The 22,233-nt window shown below is 49.2% G+C and overlaps 1 protein-coding gene across 1 annotated transcript in view; it reads left to right on the top strand.

The window, feature by feature from the left end:
• Positions 1 to 22,233, top strand: part of NINL (ninein like) — a 172,583-nt gene that overhangs the window by 93,829 nt on the left and 56,521 nt on the right. Inside the window, 9 exon segments of the mRNA XM_053200333.1 lie at positions 660 to 726; positions 2,699 to 2,889; positions 3,586 to 3,738; positions 6,112 to 6,282; positions 10,300 to 10,436; positions 11,862 to 12,002; positions 17,267 to 17,441; positions 18,513 to 18,623; positions 19,224 to 19,304. Coding sequence (XP_053056308.1) covers positions 660 to 726; positions 2,699 to 2,889; positions 3,586 to 3,738; positions 6,112 to 6,282; positions 10,300 to 10,436; positions 11,862 to 12,002; positions 17,267 to 17,441; positions 18,513 to 18,623; positions 19,224 to 19,304 — 1,227 coding nt within the window.

Below are 22,233 nucleotides of genomic sequence, written 5' to 3'. Positions count from 1 at the left end.
CTTAAACTCACGAACTGTGAGATCATGACCTGAGCCAAAGTTGGACACTTAACCAACTGAGCCACCCAGGCGCCCCACAGTCAAGTGTTTCTTGATGGCCCACCCCCTTCAGGGTACAGCTTGCAAAGGGCACTGAGGAGTCAGTGCTTGCTATGTATCATGCTGTCCCTGGAGCTCCTGGAGGGACAGGAGAACTACTCTCCCTCCAACTGTTTGCTGAACTGATCTGGATGATAAGGGACAGGGTACAGAGAAGTGAAGACCATCAAGCTTGAGCAAGATAATGTCGTGCAGTGGAAGGTTGACCATACTCCCTGGCCATTCCTCTCCAGTGCTGGTGTCCGAAGCCAGCACCACAAGGAGGTGTTGGTTTGGGGAGCATTTTTCATTCCTGTTTGGGTACAAGTGCTTGATTATGTTTTTAGTGTTAACTACTGATGACTTGGTTTATGTTGAGGAGCTTCATGTGTCTCTGTGTCTACATTGTAGTGCTTGGTCTGTGAGAAGGAGCTGTTCTGTGCCTGTGCCTCACGGCTTGGTGCAAAGGCCATCTGTAGGTGGGGGGTTTTGCCTGAGGAGCTGCATCTCACCAGCTGTTTGTCCTCTTCCTCAGTCCCTACCTAGCTCCAAAATATATCCTTCTTTTCGTTTTTCTACAGAGTCTCAAGTCAGATGAAGAAGCTGAAAGTGCTAAAGAACCTCAGAATGAGTTGTTTGAAGCACAAGGTAAAGCCACAGACTCATGGTTGGTTCTCTTTGAAGTTCAAGGAGCTGGCTTGTTGGTCGGTGAGCCAGCCATGTGTAATTTCCTGGGAAGCATGCAGAGTGGGTGCTGTATCTGGTGGGCCCCTTCTCCAGACGTGGTCCCAGCCAGGAGGTAGTCTCTTGGTGCTCAGCATCCCCTGAGGTCAGATCCTTGGACAGAGGCCCCTGGCCAAGGGAGCAGTATGGTTGGGCCACATCTCGCAATCTGTGAGGACCAGCATGACCCCAGGTGGCAGGCATGGCCTGAGGTCCCAGGCCTCTTGCACTCCCTTCTTAATGTGCCAGACCTGGGCACATCGTCTTCCTAGCTGTGTGCAAGCAGTCTTGGCAACCTCCAGTGGCTCTGTGTCTGTGCTCCAGATAAAATAGCAGATGTGGTCCTGGCCCTCAGGAGCCTTGCAGGGGCAACTGGAAGGCAAAAGCAGGGGTACATAAGATAGCAGTGTGCCCACATGTACGTCTGGGGATGCTTTAAACATACCTCCCACACAGAGGAGAAAGTGCAGAAACTTTACTTGGAGAGGGAGACCACAATTGACCTTTTGAATTTCTGCTGCAGTAAAAAATCAGCAGTTGGAACTGAGCATGATCTAGATTGTGATCCTCAAGGACGAGAGCCATTGTTCAGTGTTTAACTTAGTGGATGTCAGGGGAACTGACCTGAGCGCCCACCTCAGCTGTTGGACAAAGCACATAGATAAGGAAGAGCAGCCAAGTGATCACATCTTAACCGTCTTGGTTTCAATTCTAAATCTAGGGTAGGAAAGGAAGGTTGTGCACAGTGCAATTTTGGGTCTCTCTGCCTGCAGAGCAGGTTGGGTTCTTCCTAGCCTCGAACAGAAACCTTTTCACTGGGTTAGAATTGACAGTGTGCATGAAACTCACATCAGACCTCAGAGGATTTATTTATCTCCTTTGCCATTCTTGAGAAATAAACCCTAGTATCAGAGGTGCTTTTATGCTTTTACTTAGAAATTTCAGACACTTTATGCTGGAAGAGATCTCAAAAAAGGCATTTTCCAGGGTGCGTGAGTGGCTCAGTCGGTTAAACATCTGACTTCAGCTCAGGTCACGATCTCTCAGTTTGTGAGTTCAAGCCCTGCATAGGGCTCTGTGCTGACAGCTCAGATCCTGGAGCCTGCTTCAAGATTCTATGTCTCCCTGTCTCTTTTCCCCTCCCCTCCCTCAAAAATAAACATTAAAAAAAATTTTTTAAGGCATTTTCCTCAACCCAACACAGTGTTGTTCATGAGCACACAGGCCTGGCTTTCCTCAGGAAAAGTGACTTTCTTGTTCTTAGTTGGGCTATCAAAGTAATTAATGTCAAAGTAGCCCATTACCCAAGCTGCTGATGGGGAACTTCAGTCATGTGGAGTCTGAGCTGCCTCTCTGTGTCAGGCTGGGTGGCGTGGACTGACTGTAGAGGGAATGTCTGGCTTGAAGCATGGCTCATCCATGATGGCTTCTCACGGGCACCCCCAACGTCTGTCCATTCCACAAGTTGTTTCTCTGGCAAAGCTCAGAAACATTAGTTTCTGAAATTTATTTTTTAAAAACTAGGGGTTTTTTTTGTTTTATTTTGTTTTGTTTTGTTTTTTGTAAATACAAATAATGCAGCCCTCTTTTATATGCTTCCAGTGGTCTGACTTTAGGAGGTTCCTTTGAGAAAAAGCTTTCCCCACATGGACCAGAGGTTCCTCCCACCCCCACCTACATTTTATTATGAAAATTTGGAAACACAGAATGAAGATGAAAGAATCGTATTGTGAACAGCCATGTACTCATCACCTAGATTCCACCTTTGATGCTTCACTACTCAAGTGTGTCCACCTGCCCATCCATCTGATTTCAGAGTCAGTTGCCAGCATTGGTATATTTCCCCTAAGTGCTTCTACCTGGACATCAGGTTTACCTGTCACTCTTCCTGCTTCAGGCCAGCTGCCACCTTGGGGTTCTGAGGTCTTCAGATGCCTCCAGAAGCCCTGCAGCCTCTCCCTGGACACCCCTGAGAGCCGGGTTCGTGGCATCTGGGAAAAGCTAGGTGTTGGCAGTAACGGCCACCTCAGCGAGCAGGAGCTGGCTGTGGTCTGCCAAAGCATCGGGCTCCAGGCACTGGAGAAGGAGGTGAGAGGGTCTGAGGCAGACCACACTAAAGGACAGGTTCTTTGTGGTGGTCAGGTTGCTGTTGCATCTGGAGAGTCCCTTCACCCTCCAGACACTGATGTGGTTGTACTACTTTGTGGTCTAAAGTCCTCTGGTAACTCCCAGTGCTTCTGCTGAGGTCTGCACCCACACATGTCATGTATGGCCTGCCTCACCAGCTTCTGAGCACCTTCACTTATGACCCTTTCTCTGCCTGGAGTGCCCTTTCCCCTTCCTGCATTGCCCAACCCAGATGTTATGCCCTCTGAGGCAGGCTGCACTCCCTTGCAGGGGCCAAGGGGAGGGGGGTGGGCAGTGGTGATGTGATGGGGAAATGCCTCCTTACTAAAGTTCCCCTTAGTCCTGCTGTCCTTGCTGTTCTCTGAATTGCTGGGGGCCCAGGACCCCCTCCATATGTATGTCTTCTTCCTGCCATCCAGCAAGTTACTCTGAATGGGTATTTATGGAATTAGGAAGTGCAGGTGGCACCCCTTCACAGCAGGGTGGAAACTGACCAGGTATGTAGATGTCACAAGACAGAGTCGGGGGACATCAGGTGTGTCCCAGGTGAGTTTGGTAAGGACAAGCAGACTGCCCAGGGAAGGCCTGGGTGGTGGTGACTGACATGCAGCTGCTTGTGGGTGGGGCCTCAGCACAGGTGTGGCGGCTTTTGTCTAGGAACTGGAGGACCTGTTTAACAAACTGGATCAAGATGGAGACGGCAGAGTGAGTCTTGAGGAATTCCAGCTTGGCCTATTCAATCACGGGCCCGCTTCACTTCCAGAGTCTTCCACTCCCATCAAACCGAGCATGTCCTGGTCTCATCACCAGGTAAAATGGGATGATTAAGCTTTGAACCACAGCAGCAACTGCTGTCACTCTGGCCTTCATCATCTTCACAGACCTGGGAGTTGGTGGGAGTATGTACACATACATGTGTGAGTGGGAGGCCATGTGATTTAGATTCTAGAATCACACAGGTCTTCTGCTGATCTGGCATTGCCCCTCCCTAACTGTGTATCCCTGAATGAGTTACTTGCCTTCTCTGAGCTTCAGGCTCTTCATCCCTACCTCATAGGGGTTTTATGAGGATTACATGGCAGTTCCTCGATTTTCTCCTCAAGAAGCCTATCCCAGTGTACCTTCCATTAGAAGAGCTTCTTCTCTCCTCCCCATTGTGGTGCAGTGAGAGCATTCTGTACCTTCCCTAGGAGTAGCTCTCCAGGTACTCCTTTCCTTGTACTCTCCCTTTGTTGTGTTCCTGAATTTAATCTCTCATCCAGGTCTCTGCAGATGGAGAAGAGCAGATTTTAGGCGGTTATTTAATTGTGATCTCATTTGCTGACCGTTGGCTTAGCATTTGGTTTTTCTCCATCCCAGGAGAGGAGAACCTCCCTCTTCCACCACAGGGCAAGGTTCTCTGGGGGAGTCTTGCCAATGCTTCTCTGCTGATGTGGCTGATCCTGTAGTTTGTAGGTGGCGGTACAAGATGAGTAATGTTGTTTTCTGCTGCACTAGGTGTAATCTGAGAGTCCCATTTCTGAATCTAAACCTGATGAGAATGGAGAGAGAAGAAACTAGGAGTGTTAAAGGAAAGTGTCAGGCCATGTAAGGTCAGAGGCCATGAAGTCCCACCACGTCATGCTTGGAGCCAGTGGAGGGAGGGTGCCTCCTCTGTGGTGGAGCTGCCCTTGTTCCTGCGTCCCGATGAGGAAGCACAGCTGGACAGGACTCTGAGCCATGGGGCGCAGGAATGAAACCAGGCAGGACCCACCTCTAGTCAGATGCAGGTGCCCAAGGAACACCTGACTACCCAGGAAGTGCCCTGAGCTAACACAGCTGCAGGTGGAGGGTGTTGCATCCTGTGTGTGTGGACTCTTGCGTGGCATGGTGGTGCTGGGCCCTCAAGTATGTGGCCCAGCACCCCCCCCCTCCTGCTACACCATGACGTGCCTGTCCCCAAGTTCACAGTCCTCACAAAGGAATCAGGTGGGAGGGAGACAAGGGTGGTCCAGGTGCATTTGGCTATCTGAGCTTCTCCACTGTGGCCATGGCATGTTTCTGACCATTCTTGAGCTGTCTGTCCTCTCCCCTTTTGTAAATGGAGTCACATGCCTACTTTGTAGGGCTGTACCTAGCACAGCTTTAGTAAGCACCCAGTTCCTAAGTGTTTATGAAGAGATAGGGATATGGCTGAGAACAGATGAGAGCATATGGGCCTGTGAGTACCTGCCAAGGTAGTGAGTGCCAGGAGGGAGGTGCTGGGCTGGGAGGGGGTGTCAGAGCAGAGCCCTGGAAAGTGCCCAGCCATGGAGCATTGGGGGGGAAGTGTTTCAGGCAATGAGAAAAGCCTGGAATGTTTGGGAATATCAGAGACTCCTTTGAGGGGAGTTGAGAGGAGGCCAACAAGGAAAGTGTTCCCTGGGGGCGGCGGGGGGGGGGGGGTGGTGGAAGCCCCAGTGGCCAGAAGGAAGGGACTGTTTTTCCTCATTCTTATAGCCCCAGATAGCAAATGCTGGTTCTGAAGAGAATGCCAGCCTGGGGCAGAAAGCAGTCTTGCTTGATGGATTCTCATAGCCCTTAAGCCTAACAGGTCAGCTTTCTGGCCAAGAGATTTTTTTTTCCCCTTCCTCTTAAAATTCTCCAATTCTGTCAGCTATGAGATGTGTTTCTGAGGCCTGTGCAGATGGGTGACTTTGTTTGGGCCTCTTCTTTTAAGCCTGTCTTGGGTTTCTTTCCACAGGCTGGATTTCTGAGCATTGGCATGTGCCTTCTCTAGCTTTTTGAGGCCGGGTGCACACCACTACTGATTTGGGAGAGAGAGGTTAAAACCCCTTCATGCCTCCCACTAAGAAGCTCTTGCTGACATGTGAGGCCACATGGGTGTTGGAATGTGTTCCTTGGACCAAGCCTCGGGTAGACAGTAGGAAAGCAGGCACCAGGGTCTTAGAGAAGGGAATAAGCTGGGTGTCCGGATCTCTGGGTTCAAATCCCCACTTTGCCACCTGCAGAGCCGTGCAGTCTTGGGCACACTGTGAGATGGTGCCGTGCCTTTGTTTACTAGTCTGGGAGACAGAGCTAATGGTCACTGTGTGAGCTGTTCTTGACAGACCTCAATGAGACAGTGAAAGGTTGAGCACAGGCTACTGAAGTTGGAAAATACTAAAAATAAACAAGAGGCACTTCCACTTTCTCTACACACAGGTCCTGGAGGAGGGCAGCTGCCAGACTGCCACAACATCATCCCTGGTGTCCGTGTGCTCAGGCCTGCGCCTCTTGTGCAGTATTGATGATGGCACTGGCTTTGCCTTTCCTGAGCAGCTCATCACCCTGTGGGCCCAGGAGGGGATTCGGAACAGCAGAGAAATCTTGCAGGTCTGGAACTGGTCACTCACAGCCACCCTGGAGGGAGCATGCAGGCAGCATGGGGCCAGCAGGGGACCTCAGGGCCCTTTGCTCTCAGAGGAGGCTGGACAGAGAATCCCACAGACACACAGGGCCTGCACTCTCTGGGGGAACCCCATGTAGGGAAGGCCTGTTAGAATCATTTTCCTCTTTATTTTTTTTGCCATTAAAATATAAGAAATTTTAACTTTAAGAGATAATAAATAAGCAGAGAAAACAAATCTGAAACAAATCCACTTGAAGGTAGGTTTCGGTATCTTAGACATTTCCCTCAGTACATTGTTAGCCTTGTAGATGTTTTGCTTACCTGGACAATGGCGGTCCATCCCAGATGAGGGGAGAAAATTTCCTACCTTGTGGTAGAGACATCTTACTGCATGTCACTTTCCCAGTAGTCTGAGTGTTTCCATTTTGTGGAAGATGAGCTCCATAGTGAACCCAAATTCTGCCCAGAGCTGCTGACTGGCTGGCCAACCTCTTCTCCCCTCATGGCCCTTGCTTGCCCGGACCCCCTCCTCCACCGTGTTGGGTGTGGAGGTACACTGCCCTGCTGCCTCCTGCCGAGTTCCTGCATGCTCTTCGGGGGGTTGGCCCACAAGACTGTCTTCAGATGGGGTCAGGCCTCTTCTGGGGGCCAGTCCAACCTCCCCCGGGGACACAGGGCCAGACCCCTGGGGTTTGAAGGGAGCTTGCTCTGGGGCAATCAAGCCAGTTGTGCACAGGGGCTGGACAAGGGTAAGAGAAGAATACTGGGGAAAAGTGTGTGTGTAAGCTGGACTGCTGATCTTCATTTCCAACTTTCACTTTGTGTTGTAAAAAAAAAAAGAAAAAAGTCAACTGGGGGAGCCTCAGTTGGTTAAGCGTCCGACTTTGGCTCAGGTCATGATGATGTCATAGTTCGTGAGTTTGAGCCCCACATCGGGCTCTGTGCTGACAGCTCAGAGCCTGGAGCCTGCTTCAGATTCTGTGTCTCCCTCTCTTTCTGACCCCCGCCTGCTCGCACTCTGTCTCTCTCAAAAATAAACATTAAAAAAAATTTTGTTTAAGTGTCAACTGTACACAAAATCATAAAGTAATAAAGCCTGCCCCCTTTTGCTCCCATTCTGTAGGAGTAGCAACACCTCACGGCTCAGTGGGAGTTTTTGCAGAGCTTTTCCCCAGCACAGAAAAGAAATATATATTTGGATATTCCAGTTTTAAAATTTTTTTTTGCAAAATTGGTATACTGTATATCTTGTTAATTTGTTACCTTTTTCCTATCATTGGACATGTAGATTTTTTTTCTGTTCTAAATCTTGTTTAGATTATATATCCTCCTGTTCCTATGCTGGTATTTCTTGGTAGGCTAGATTTCTGAAGTTACACATTTTAACTCTTGGTAGGCTTTTTTATATTGCCTCTGAAAATGTCCTTATTAGCACAAACTAACAGTTCACAGAGGAGCCCAATGACAACGTTTAAGATAGTCCTCCTGACACTTTGGGCGAGGCCCTTTTGGGCCTAGCCATTGCTGAGTGTGGCCACCCAGCAGCCTGGGCAGAGCCTGGACAGTAAGGCCAGAACTGGGCACCTGGCCCTTGGGAGAGCTGGAGGCTGAGCCCTAGTTACTAGATTGGCTCCCTGGGAGGGCAAAGAGCAAAGAGATTCACGGTTTTGAGATTCTCCCTAAAACTGTATTCCTGATTCCCTGTCATTTGGAGGTGGGCTGGCTGCCTTTAGAGCATGGTGAGTCTCAAATTTGTCTCTGACACTTCATAACTTACCCTTTTTATTGCTTTCCTGCTGTCAGAGAATATTTCCATTTCCTTAGCAATTTGTAATTTACTAGTTGCATTGAGGATTTGCTTCCATTTTGTTGAAGGGCAGAGGTGTTTACTGAACTCTCGGCACTTGGCACCAAACAAGGACCTGTGAAGTTTGTGACATTGTTTACTCTTCACTCAGTGTAGTTGTTTCTGTCTCACGTGACAGATGAGGTCACTGCCTGAGCCCACATAGCCAGGGCGGGAGCAGCAGCGAGTGGGGCAGGCCTTCTGGGTATCCTGGTATGTCAGGTGGGGCCCTTCCTGCCTGCGACGCTCTCAGAAACTGCTTACCTGTGATGCTGGTGGTGAAGACCACAGGCTGCTGGTCCTACCAAGACAACTAAGCACACCATGCCTGAAAAAGAAAGGCCTTTCTCTTGAGAAGGAAGCATGAGCTGGGTGAGCCCTTAGTGTGGATGTGCTGGCATCACATACCCAGCTTCTCAAAACCCCTGGCCATTTCAGGGAGCTTCTTATCCAAGCCCTTGAGAGTGCTCTAGGAGGAGGCCTGGGAATGGTTATTTGTCCTTCCTCAACAAATTACCACTACATTACACCTTGAAACACAATGACTCGTCTTGTCTTGAGCAGTTTTTGTGGGTCTGGAATTTGGGAGCTATGTAGTGGGTGGCTCTAGCTCAGGGTCTCCCCTGAGGTTGATCAGATGTCAGCCAGTACTCAGTCTTGTGAATGACTGACTGGGGCTGGACCGCCGCTCCCAAGTTGGCAGATTGATACTTGCTGTAGCAGGAGGCCTCCATTCCTTGCACATGGCCCCTTCCTAGGGCTGCTTGAGCTTCCTCACAACTAGGCAGTGACTTCCTGGGAGTGCCATCTAAGAGAGAGTGAGGAGGAGGCTATGTGTCTTCCAAGCCCCAACCTTGGAAGTCATACACTGTCACTTCCTCAGTGTCCTGTGTGTGACACAGGTTGACCCTGTTGTGTGTGAGAGGGGAATACCTGGGTATGGGTGCCAGGAGGTAAGAGACACGGGGCTGTCTTGGAGGCTGGCTCACACCCTTGCCATGTGGTTTTTGATGACTCCTTTCTTCTTGGTCAGGAAACTGCTGCTGTGACCTATCATGTCTGTGCCCTCTGTCTGGTGACATGATGGCTGGGACGTCTTTACTTGTGGAATAACAGCTTGAGCTTCCCAGTTATTCCATATGCTTTACCCTGATGTCACTTCTCTTCAGAAGCACTCTGGGAAGTGGGGGAGCAGTGGAAAGCCTGGTCTCCATTTTATAGGTTAAAAAAGGGAGCATGCCTCATTTCCTTGTGTGACTGAGAATGCTGTGGCCCCTTCTCTCCAGTCCCTGACATGGTGCCTGCCTCTAGATGTGGGTGTAACTAATTTTTTGACATCATAGAAGGAGCAGGGGTCAAGAATACTCAACACTAAAAAAGCAAATGTAGCAAGTGTTAGTTGTTGTCAGTTGAGCAGAGGGGTATATGGGTATGGTTTATTATTATTATTGTGGTACAATACATTTAATGTAAACGGTTTTATTCTCTTATTTTCAAAATCTTGAGGGGAAGAATGCTCCACTCCACTAGGCCATGGCTCATCTCTCTGTTAGATCGCTTTCCTACCAACAAAACTACCCACCCATACATATACTTCATGGAGATTCTATTAGTTTGAAATGATAAAAACTCAATTCAAAATGTCTTAAGGAGGGAGGATATTATGGGCTCACGTGAGCAGGCACTTGGGAGAAGGTGCCCAGAGGTGTCGTCAGGGCTCTTTTTCATCTATCCTCTGCTTGCTTCTTGGTGGTGTTGGGCTCAGGTCAGTTCTCTTCACACAGCTCCCAAGGCTAGCAGGGTTCATACAGCAACTTATTTCACAGAAAATGGCCTCTCTGCCGGCCTCTTATCAGTCCCCATGATGTCCTCTGCTTCTGTGTCAGTTACCTTTTCAGGAAGAAGGTCTTTGTCCAGCCTGGGTCATATACTCCCTGATGAGGGGTGAGGGGAGAACTTGGCTTTGACAGGGACTATGGGGGAGGGGAGACCAGAGTAACATGGGTGGGGGCCGGGCAGAGACTTTACAGACAGAAGAGTTGGCAGGTGCTGCCACCAGGACAGTGTGGATCTGGGCCTGGCCTATTAGGAAAGCCAGGAAGTATTTGGAGAAGTCACACATCCTTTCCCGCCCAATGGGCTTTGCTATTTCCAGAGTCTTGGCTTCAGTGTGGACGAGAAGGTGAATCTTTTGGAGCTGACCTGGGCCCTTGAGAATGAGCTCATGATGGTCGGTGGTGCCACTCAACAGGCAGCCTTGGCCTGCTACCGCCAGGAGCTGAGCTTCCGCCAGTAAGAGCCCAGTGTGGTTGGGGAGGTTGGGGAGGTTGTGGAGGTATAGCTGTCTGCGTTGCCTGGAGGGAAATGGGCAGTCTGCCCTTGTCTACCCCAAGCCAGTCCCAGGGGACAAAGGACTTGACACCACCTTTCCCACTGGCTGTCCTTTAGTGGGCACTCTTGGTGGGACAGGGAAAGAGCTGAGTTGTGAGTGCAGAAGAGGGCTACCTGTGCCTCGAGTGGCATCCTCCTGTGTGGTCTCAGAGGGGCCTGAGGACCCAGTGGCCTGTGTGGTAGCTGCTGCTAGGGCTTTAACGGCCACAGAATTTCTGAGTCACCAGTCTGCCTTCACACTTGGTAAGAAGCTTAGAAACTGATGTTGAGGTCCTCCCTTAGTTCCTTTTAGCAATATTCCAAAGGGGGAATTTGAACCTGACACTCATCCTGCTGACACTGGAGCTCTCGGGTGCAGAGGCAGAAATCTTACAGTTGGCAGGGATGTGTTCCAAGAACAGGCAGAGGGTCCTGGGCTGGGGCAGCTGGCAGGACAGTAGAACGAAGTGTTCCTCAACATGGTCACCCGGTGCACAATGACAGGGGGCCTGAGAATGCATTCCATTTTAGTTGGGTTCAGGTTTCAATTAGCTGAGTATTCAGGCCATCCATATGCTCAGCAAATTGGCATAAAGATTGTTTTTGTGTTTATTGATGTTCCAAAGCTGCAGGGAAGAAATCATGATTTCCATCCTCAGGATTTTGCATTCAATTAGATGCTGACAGATGAGCTTTCTGACCTCAGGCACTCTCAGAATAGGACCAGAGACTATGCCTTGGGAGGGTGGAGGGAGAAAAGCTCTGTGTTCCTTCAGGGGGATAAACAGTCACCAGAATAGCAAGTGCCAAGGGTTAGTGCATAACCTCATGTGGGGACTGGGGTAAATGGAAAGAGTGAGAGCTACACACACAAATCACATTCTGCTCTAAGTGACTCATCCAGATACCTGGCTGCAGGTGACAGGGTGTGACCAGGCAGGGTGATGGGTGCCAGCCTTCTCTTCATCATGTGTCCAGTCCTGGATTAGGTGTTGGGGATCCCTGGGAGAGGGGACAAGAGGGAGACATGGATAAATTATTACTTGTTCTGGGCTATCTGGAGGTGTCGCACAACATAAGGCTCTACGTTCAGACTTCCTTGGTTCAGAAACCTTCCTTGACAAGTCATTTAGCCTCTCTCTCAGTATGTGCATCTGCAAAACAGGCATAGTAATTCTGGAAACCACTTTTAGGAGATGGTTAGTAGTAGCAGTGAGGTCAGAGCACAGCACTGCCCATGCGCAGCACCCAGTTAAGGCAGCCCTTTCTATCATTCATGGAGACACAGGGCTTGTTGGGTCCAGAGCAGGTATCCCCCCCTCTGACACTGTCTCCTTCGTGTGGCAGGGGACAAGTGGAGCAGATGGCAAGGGAGCGAGACAAGGCGAGGCAGGACCTGGAGAAAGCTGAGAAGAGGAACCTGGAGTTTGTGCAAGAGATGGATGACTGTCACTCTGCCCTAGAGCATCTCACGGAGAAGAAGATCCAGTAGGTCTCGCAGTCATACCCAAGTGCAGAGACATGGCTTCTCAGCAGCTGGGCCATGATTCCCCGGCTCTGGCCAAGGGTGGGTGGTGGATGTGGGTCTGCCACTAGCTGAGGCCATGGTCATGAACATGGTGGAGCTGAGGCCCTCCTCACCTGAGCCAGGAGAAATCTAGAAGGTGCACCTCTGGGGATGTCCTTCCTTGAAATAAGAGGTGTGCATTTAAAATAGTAGCCTTGCTCTTTATGATGTGAGGTCATGGTGCAGGGGCATCCAGCTATGTGTGCCTATGGGCTGCAGGGAAAATTCCTATCCTCCGCTTTACTTATGGGGTCTGTCCCACCCAAACTGTGTCTTCTGTGTGTACCTGTGGCTAGTGACATGGATGAATGTTTTGAGAGAGGGCTGGTGAATGGTTTTAGAACCTGTTGAAAGGAGGTTAATATGGTAGAAGCCCAGAGCCCAAAACGTGACTTCAGGTATTGTAAGTTATGATGAGTTAAACAGATCCCTGGTGAGCGGTTTGCTCCATCAGTCACGCTGGTGGCTGGACAGATCAGAGGAAAGGATTTCTGATCTTTTTTTTATGGACACAAAGCCCACTCTCTGGTTTATTAGCCAAAATGTGAAGAAATCCAGCCCCTGAGGATCTCCCAGGCTGGAGCAGGCAAAGAGGAGATTTTCACCCCACTCTGGTGTACAGTCTATGCTAGGCATCCCTGGCAGAGCTTAGCTGGTTATTCACTTTCTCAAAGCTTTTGTCACTTGAAGGTGTCTCCTCAAGTATAGCAAAGGGTGTGTGCTGCGGAAAAACCAGTGTGGTACACTCAGCTTTTGGCAGTGCTAGTGGTGGGGGCACAGGAGGGCTGCCAGCCTCCCCTCCTCATTCTCCCTCAACAGCCCTTGCTGTGATCCTGGGTGGACAGAGTCCTTGAGGTTCCTCAGCTGTGAAATGGGAATGGTGAAAGACCATCCTCTGCACAGGAGGGCACAGGTCAGTGTTTTTGAGCTCTTAACAGGTCCTGGTGCATGCAGCCACTGGGCGCATCTCATGCCTATGGGTTAGCGGAGAGTGGGCCTCTGCGAAATGTATGAGAAAGAGAAGTAATAACTCACGTGGCATGTATGGTTTCAGCAAGCAGACGTCTGAGAGCTTGTGACAAGCCATCTCATTCCTGTGCCTCTGGGATGTTGTCTCTCCCTGTCTTGTGTGGTTGTAGCATTTGAAGGTAACACTTTTCTTATACCAGCCCTATTGGCAGTGTGTGTGGGTCTTGTAGCGTGATGTACATGAAGCCCCTTTTACATGGCCCTGGCTGGGCAGCATAATAGCCTTCACAGGAACATTTACCTGCCCCCATCTGCCTTACTGCAGGCTTCTGAGCACCATCCCTAGAAAGGCTTGCTCCTGTCATGCCTGGGGACTATCACAGTCAGTTACAAAGCCCTTACCCCAGGGCCTTGTGGCTCACACTGGGAGGGATTGGAGGTATCCTGGGGGTGCAGCCAGCTTTCCTGGGGCTCTGCAGATCTGCTAGGTGGCCACAGCAGATGGGGGCTTTCATGACCACACGGGGCCAGTCCAACTAAACAGTGGGGTTGAAGCCCAAGAGCCCATTCCAGTTTATCTTCACCAGAGACACAGTGTCCCTCCGCTGTGCAGCCAGAGATCTCAGGGTTGAGGAGCCAATCGGCCCTCCAGGAAGGAGCTTCTGGCCTGTGAAACTACTGTTACTGTTGTGGTGCTCCTGTTGTATGCCAAGTGTCACCTGAGTTACCAGCCATAGTTACCCCAAACAGGCCATTTTAGCCCCATTTTTCAGCTAAACTGAGGCTTGCAGCAGTGCAGTAGCTTGCCTGTAATCATGCAACAAGTGTGGCCCAAAATTTGAAGCCAGGTCTCCTCTCTCTTTGTCCTGTACTGTCCCCAAGATAAGAGGGTGTGAGGCCCTGGCCTGCCATGTATTAGAAGTGTGAGAACAGACCATTATGCAGGAGGAGCACTGCAGGGTAGAGAGCTCATCAGCTTCCCAGGCTGGGGTCACCTGGAGTCACATATTGCCAACCTAGGTTAGCACATGAGCCCCATCAGCTCACCTTCCCACAGGACCCTTGTACTCAGGGATCCAAGGGAGAGTTGTGGCTGTTACTCCTAGTCTGTGGGGGAGCAGGCTCTGCATGGAGCAGAGCCACACATCTGAGTCTATGGGACTCTAGAATCGCCCTTTCCTTCCTGGGGGTAGCTGGGGAAGGCTGAATGCAGCAGGCTGAGATCCTCGTCTGCTCACCATTGGATGTCCACACCTACTTCTGCCTGGTGTGGAGAAGGAGTATGCAAGAGATGGTGTCAAGGGGCATGAGTGTGAGAGAGTACACGTGCGTGTGTACAAGTGTGCACACATGCATACTCACTTCCAACACTCCTGCACAAAAGACTCTCCCAAGATAACAGGAATGTTCAGGAAACCCAAACATTAAGGATCCTTTCACCAAATTTTCAAAAATACTTCCAATCAAACCTGAGAAAAATAAATAAACATGGTTTTATAAGGAGGTGTCAGTAAGGCTGAGGAGCCCAGGGTGGGGAGACTGGCAATGGACACCTTGACTTCTGTGTGGATGTGCTGACTGTGGCCTTGCTGAGCCTCCCTTATCTCAGTGTGGAGTATGGGTGGTGTTTATCACAAAGGAGCGTTTAGTTAGGAAATAACTGCAGTTTGTCTCTTGTCAGCAATTGACTGTCTCTGTTCAGCTGATTCCCTTGTGGCATCCAGCCGCAAGCCGCCCCCCTCACCCTTTCTTGCTGAGCGTGTTCCTGCAGGTGGAATTAGAATGTTCAGAGTGTGGGTGCCTGGGTGGCTCAGTTGGTTGGGTGACCGACTTTGGCTCAGGTCATGATCTCACAGTTTGTGAGTTTAAGCCCCGCATCGGGCTCTGTGTTGACAGCTCAGAGCCTGGAACCTGCTTTGTATTTTGTGTCTCCCCCTCTCTCTGCCCCCTCCCCTGCTCACACTCTGTGTCTCTCTGTCTCTCAATAATAAATAAACGTTAAAAAAAAAAAAAGAATGTTCAGAGTGTTGGTTCTTGTAGCTACAGATGTATGATTTTGCTCACCTGTCATAGCCTCCTTAGTTCCCTGACTTCACAAAATAGGATATGAGGTCAGCATGGGTTTCCACAGAGTGAGACTATTACTGCAAATTAGGAGCTGAAGGAACCTTGGAAGAAGCCAACAGAGCTTTTTTCCTTTCTCAGTACCTCCCCTTTCCTCCTCATGGCTCTTCTAACAGTGTGTTGTTAGACTCACTACTGACTTGGAGACTTGGGATCCCACCTGAGCAGGAGTGGCACTGATCTGGCACCACTGAGACCTTGAGTTGAAGCCTCACTGGGACCCTGGGTGAGAGGGGCCCACAGGAACCTCTCTAGACTCTGGAGCAGTCTGACTCCCACACAACCTTCCTCTGCTGACAGCCTGTACTGCAACCTCCCAGCCCTTGGTTAATATTATTCACGGGAGAAAACTCCTTTTTCAAGAATTGTGTCCAAGAGCTAAATGTAAATTGATTTGAGATGATCAGTTTGAGTAACGGAAAACTGATTTGCTTCAGTCACAGTGTGCTAGGCTTGATTCTCTCCCAACCATATGGGAATAATTTTATGATGTCCTTCCTTGGGTCAGAGAATCACAAACTCAAAAACCTTATCTCGGTCTGAGAATCTGGTGAAGGGACATGTGAAGGCCCCATAAGTTTGCATTTTGCCCCATGAGTACTGGAGCATTATCAGGAATTTCTAGAAGAGGCTTTTATGGCTGTATTTGGTTTTTCTTAACTGCAAAAGTAATAAATGATACACATTCATTATAGAAAATGCAAGTAAAAGTAAAAATAAAAGCAGAAGTTTCACCCAGAGATTATCACTCCTGACATTTTTTATGTCATTCACTTTTTTTTCCCATGTACCTAATTATTTATAGAAATGTATTATATCACATATGCTTTTGTGATGGCCACAGAGCATCCTGTTATGTGGGTCTACCATATCTTATTTATCCATTTTCCTTTTGCTGGATATTTCACAAGTTTTTAAAGAGTGGAGTGGTATGGTCAAATAAGTATTTTTTAAAAACTACCCCAAAAGTTTGTGGAGTGTTACATTAGCTAAATTCATCTTACTGTTTTCCCCTAAGTAACAGCTGCCCTTCCTCCATTTCCTTTCCCTCCATTTCTTTCCTTAAAGTTTTGGGATGAGAACGAAAGTCCAGACTGTCTAGAGGGGCTGGAGGACAAGCCCCCAGTGTTCTCTTCTTATTATTTTAAAAAAAAATTTTTTTTAACAGTTATTCATTTTTAAGGGACAGAGAGAGAGACAGAGCATGAGCAGGGAAGGGGCAGAGAGAGGGAGACACAGAACCTGAAACAGGCTCCAGGCTCCGAGCTGTCAGCACAGAGCCCGATGCGGGGCTCGAACCCACAAACTGCAAGATCCTGTCCTGAGCCGAAGTTGGACGCTCAACCGACTGAGCCACCCAGGCGTCCCTCAGTGTTCTCTTCTTAATTATTAATGTTGCCAAGCCCTCTGCTGAAGTACGAGTTTTGCTCATCTTCAGTCTAGAGAGACTTGGTTTGAGAGATCCTGCTAAGTGGTTGTTTTAGTGATAAAACTAAGATTTGGCACTTTTTTCTGCTGATAGAACTGGTTCTTTAAAAAGAGTAAGACAGAAACTGAGGTGAAAAAAAATGCCTCCTACCTTGTCCTCTGATTGCTTTGGGATTCACTGTCCCCAGGTTTTATGTTGCCTGAGTCCTGCACTAGAGGCTTACTTTTGTGCGCATTTGGTTATCCAAGGCATTTGATGGCTGCTGTGGTGTGGAAGGCGGCTGAAAGGCAGAGGGCATCAGAGAGGTGTACTCCCAGAAAGCATTCGCTAGCTCACTCCAGAGGGTCCAGGGACCTGCTTGCTTCCCTTGTCACCTTCCCCAGCCCTGAGTGGGGCATCCACCACCAGACCCAGGGGAGGGCGGGATTTAAAGCAGGGCCCCTGCCCTTACAAGATCTGCAGGTTAGCTGAGGTTCAGTGACCCCTTCTGTCAAGCAGGAACAATGGAGTATCAGACAGTGTGGCCAAGTGCTGTGGGCTGGAAGGTTCCAAGGAAGAAAGGCCATGTTGCTTGGGAGATGTCCCTGGAGAGATGGGGGTCAGTATGGGCCTAGGCGGTGCCCCTTGGGACCCAACATGACATATTCCTTGTGTACCATGCAGACACCTGGAGCAGGGGTACCAGGAAAGGCTGAGCCTCCTGCGGTCTGAGGTGGAGAGGGAACGTGAGCTGCTCTGGGAGCAAACCTGCAGGCAGACAGCTGTGCTGGAGAAGGACCTAGAGCGTCTGCGGGGCGAGGAGGCCAACCTACGTGGGAAGCTGACTCTGGCGCTGAAGGTAGGTGGGGAGCTGTGTCTCCCTAGGACATCCTTCATGGAAAGACATGAGGTTGCCTGAGGGTCCATCCTCCCACATCCCACATTTTCCTGGTCAGGGACTAAATACCTCCTAGTGACCTTATTACATTTCTGTGGGAGGGAAATGCCTGCGATTTCCAACTAAGGAACATTTGCTGCAGCCACAAAGATAGGACATTTCTCAGCCAAAGCAAGAAGGGTCCTGGCTTTTCCACAAGACGCATTACCCCTTCCTTCTCTCTGGTTGAGGGGGCACCAGGACAGGTTGAGACCTGTGGGGCTCTTACTCTCTGCTCTGGGTCAGGGGGATGATGGTCATGGAGGGTCAGTGGCGGCGGCCAACTTTGCTGCACACCCTGGAAACCAGAGCATCTGTGGGGTCAGCCAAAGACCAAAACCTAAAGCCCACTCTTTGGGAGTCCTGGGTGTGTGGTCTGAAGCAGAGGGAGTTTTCTGGGCTTTGGTGAGTGTCCTGTGATCCACAGCCACCCAGCATTTGATTCCATCCAGTGAGGTGTTCCCTGGTCCATCCTCTGCTCCTGCCTTCCTCTTCTCTTCCTAACTCAGAGCCTGCAGATTCTTTCCACATCTGCCTGGTCTCTGTCTGCCTGGGGGAGAAGCTGGGCCCTTGCCCACACCGTGTCCTTACTGCTCTTCTCCATGATTTTCCATGTCTGTGGGCTCTGCCTTCCTCCCCTGCTGGACATCTGAACTATAAGTGTGTAGTTTCAAATCCCTCATTCAGAAAACAGCTCAGAAAGGATTGCCCCCAGCCTCTTGTGTTACTCATAGCCTTCTTGAGCACTGGGGATGGGAGAAGTAAGAGCAGTGAAGAAAGCGACGAGCACTGGTGAGGGGTTCTGTGGGGTTGGTTCCCCAGCACAGCCTCCTCTCCTGCAAGCAGTGAGCAGCAGACACCTGCATTTGCAGGTTTCTTCCCTGATTGGGAGTGCTGCTGGGAATAAGTTTTTGATGCAGAGGGGAGATAAGCTTCTGACAGCTCTGTCCTCCACTCCCAAAGCCCAGTAAACTGCTGGTTTTTGTCTTGTAGGAAAACAGTCGATTACAGAAGGAGATTATTGAAGTTGTGGAAAAGCTTTCGGAATCAGAGAAGCTGGTCTTGAAATTGCAGAATGACCTGGAATTTGTGTTGAAGAACAAGGCAAGTCCTTTTGCTGATTCTGAGTCTCTGGTTACTGGGTAAAAAGTGTCAGGGACTTGAATCCATAGGTGACTGAATTCTGTTTTTTCTTACTTAAATTCCAGAATGGAGAGAAAAATCAGCAGATTGACCTTCCTTCTGTTTTCTTCCTCTTCATTGCAGTGCAGGGGTACTAATCTTTTAGTGACAGAGCCAGGGCTCGCCAGCACCATGTGTACAGACCCCAGTGATAGGTTCTCAGTGGTGGGGGGCACAGAAGAGAGCTCCATGCCCACCATGAGGCCCTCCATCTGGCCCTGCCCATCACTTTGGGAGAAGGAGGGGAGTGGAGGTGCTGCATGGAGAGGTCCAGGCAGGGGGCATCCCAGGCAGCTGAGGTAGGAATGCACCCTAGACTCCAGTTAAGAGTATGACCACCTTCCATAAATTCAGAGCATCCTTCTGCCTTGATATATTTTAAATGAAGGGAGGGAGGAGGAGGAGGGATGGAAGGCTGTACCTGGAGATGCTAAGCCTAGTGGGAGGAACATGATGGGGTGACAGCACACATTCTACCTGGTCTGAGGTCCTATCATTTTTCTGTGTGGGTCTGACTTTTAGCTGGAGCCACAGAGTACAGAGCTCCTGGCCCAGGAAGAGCGGTTTGTAGAGGTCCTAAAGGAGTACGAGCTCAAGTGCCGGGTATGTGCCCCACCTGGCCCCCTTTGCTATCCCAAGCCATCACATTTACTTTGTCTTGCACTGGGACATTGCTTTTGTCTTTGGTGCATGGGGTCTTCATGCACCCCTGCCCTGAACCATCCAGCCCACTTTACAGCAAGGGCAGTGGTGCTGGGGAAGGTTCTGAGAGCTTGGCCTTCCAGAGATCTGGTGCCAGAAGGCTGCGCAGCCTTCTCCTGGCCGTGCTTGCTAAGAGTGGGGTGTTAGAGCCCATGAGATGGGTAGATGGTGCAAGTTATCAGGGTCTGACTGGTTCACACCTGGGTGGTAGTGTGTAGGCCTCATACTTTACCCTCCTGCCTGGGAGTGGCCTGTCATTCATAGTGGCCCACATTCCTGACCTCTACATGGGTCCAGTATGGGTCAGCAGGAGCATCCGTGTATGAGTAGAGCAAGTGGAGCCTGTGATCTCAGCCTGTGTTCTACTAATGGATCCTCCCAAGTTTCATGTTCTTCAAGGAGAGGTGACCCAACTTGCCTGTGTGGTGCCCATGCTGAGCCCCCCACAGGCTGGCCAAGGCTGATAGACTGGCACCAGTTCTGAAGCCCCCCTCAGTGTTTCCAGGCACCGTGCAGGTAGCCAAACCTACCAAGGGCCATCCATTAGTTAGAGACACCGCAGAGCAAGGCATAGGTGGTGAACAATAGGTCAGTGGTGCTGAAACGTATCACACCCCTGTTACACTCTTAAAATGATCCAGGACCCCAACAGATAAAACATTATTGTTTGTTATTAAGGGTCTATGATCAATTCACTTCTTAATGATCTCCCTCCAAATTAAAGTCAGAATTGACTTTGTTCCTGCTGTACATTGCTTTGGCAACACCAGAGGATAAAGGTGAGCCCATGCTGTTCTGGAGTGTGACATGACCCACTGTTTCCTGCCCTGTGCTCTTTTCCTCTGCTCCAAACCCCGATGCCAGGGTACCCTCCTGAAATCCTGTGTTTGTCAGCTGTGTCACCCTCCTCCTGAACCTCCTGCTGTCATGTGTTAGGGTCTGTTGTGCAGGTGGGATTGCAGTCACATGTTGTGTTTCCTCCCTCCCTTTAAGCTTGTTGCCTGGACTTAGAGCCTGTAACTAATCATCAGTTAATACGTTACTTTAGTCCACTGAATCTTTCAAACACCCATAAATCCATCTTTCTTTCATGGGACTGTTACTAATTTCACTTTTGGTTCTTAAAATTTGACTTCTTGAAACATCAGAAATATTGAACATATTAATGTTAATCTATTCAGATATTTGCTTTTTCCATTTTTAAAAATATTTTTGATTGTTTCACAGTAACATTTAGAGCATTAAGAAAACTTTTCATTGGAAAATAATTTCTAATACATGAAGTTACAAAAGTGAAAACAGTGGCAGGGACACCTGGATACCTTTTGCCCATATTCACCTGTTGTTTACATTTTACTCCATGTGCTCGTTGCATGTTTGCTCACTTGTGTGCTGTGTATAGATATGAATATGTATACACAGTTATTTTCTGAACATCTCAGGGTGAGTGCATCACGGGGCCACTCCACCCCTCTACACTCAGTACACATTTCCGAAGAACAGGCTTAGTCCTGCTTCCTTGCAGTGGTGTGCATGTGCACAGAGTTGATTGTTCAGTGTTCAGGAGTTTTGCCAGCTTCTTGCTAAACCTTTGATAGCTTGAAATCAGCTCTTGTGAGAGTTATTTACACCACAGAAATGTGCAAAAGCCAGAAATCTGGGCTTTTCTTCCGGAAGACCCCGCTTCCCATTCCACCTAACTGTGACACACTTATTAACTTCATGATTCCCACAGATACAATACCTTAACCTGCTGGTTGTATTTCAGTTTTGTTAGTTAACCTACAGGATCCATTGTAGGGTCCGATGTTGCCTTTAGTTGTCTGTGTAAGGTCCTTCAGTCTGAAACATTATGTCTTAGGCTGTTCGGGCTGCTACAACAAAAACGTCATAGATGGGGAAATTATAAACCAGATTTAGTTCCCACAGTTCTGGAGGTGGTGTTACTGAACTCAAGTGGGCCTGCTCCTTTGGTGAGATGCAGACAGAGACTACGCCAGTGGAGCTGCCTCACAAGCTTGCTTTATTTGTAGGAATAGGGAGATAATGGGGAGTAATTAAAACAGCCAAACAAGGGAAAGCAGCAGGCTCCTTTTACTGGGGCTCGGGATCAATATTCAGAGAGGGATTTTCACATTATAATGAGGCTGAGGTAACTGTCCATCACTTTTTTTTTTTAATATAATTTATTGACAAATTGGTTGCCATACAACACCCAGTGCTCATTCCAACAAGTGCCCTCCTCCATGCCCGTCACACACTTTCCCCTCTCTCCCACCCCCCATCAACCCTCAGTTTGTTCTCAGTATACAAGAGTCTCTTATGGTTTGCCTCCCACCCTCTCTGTAACTTTTATTTTCCCTTTCCCCTCCCCCATGGTCTTCTGTTAAGTTTCTCAAGATGCACTTATGAGTGAAAACATGGTATCTATCTTTCTCTGACTGACTTATTTCACTTTGCATGATATCTTCTGGTTCCATCCATGTTGCTGCAAATGGCCAGATTTCATTCTTTCTCATTGCCAAGTAGTACTCCATTGTATATATAAACCACATCTTCCTTATCCATTCGTCAGTTGATGGACATTTAGGTTCTTTCCATAATTTGGCTATTGTTGAAAGTGCTGCTGTCTGCACTCTGGCCTCCTCAAGTTTTGTTTTCTGTTTTTGTTTTTGTTTTTGTTTTTGTTTTTTCTGATTGATTGATTGACTGATTGTAAGGATGAGCCCGGGAAGGGCAGAGACGGAGAGACAGAATCCCAACCAGGCTCTACACTGTTAGTGCTGAGCCCGACATGGGGCTTGATCTCATAAACTGTGAGTTCATGACC

Source organism: Acinonyx jubatus, chromosome A3, assembly GCF_027475565.1.
Source record: "Acinonyx jubatus isolate Ajub_Pintada_27869175 chromosome A3, VMU_Ajub_asm_v1.0, whole genome shotgun sequence".
In the NCBI taxonomy this organism is placed as follows: Eukaryota; Metazoa; Chordata; class Mammalia; order Carnivora; family Felidae; genus Acinonyx; species Acinonyx jubatus.
Note: the sequence above shows the minus strand (reverse complement) of the source record. Positions and strands in the feature narration are given on the sequence as shown.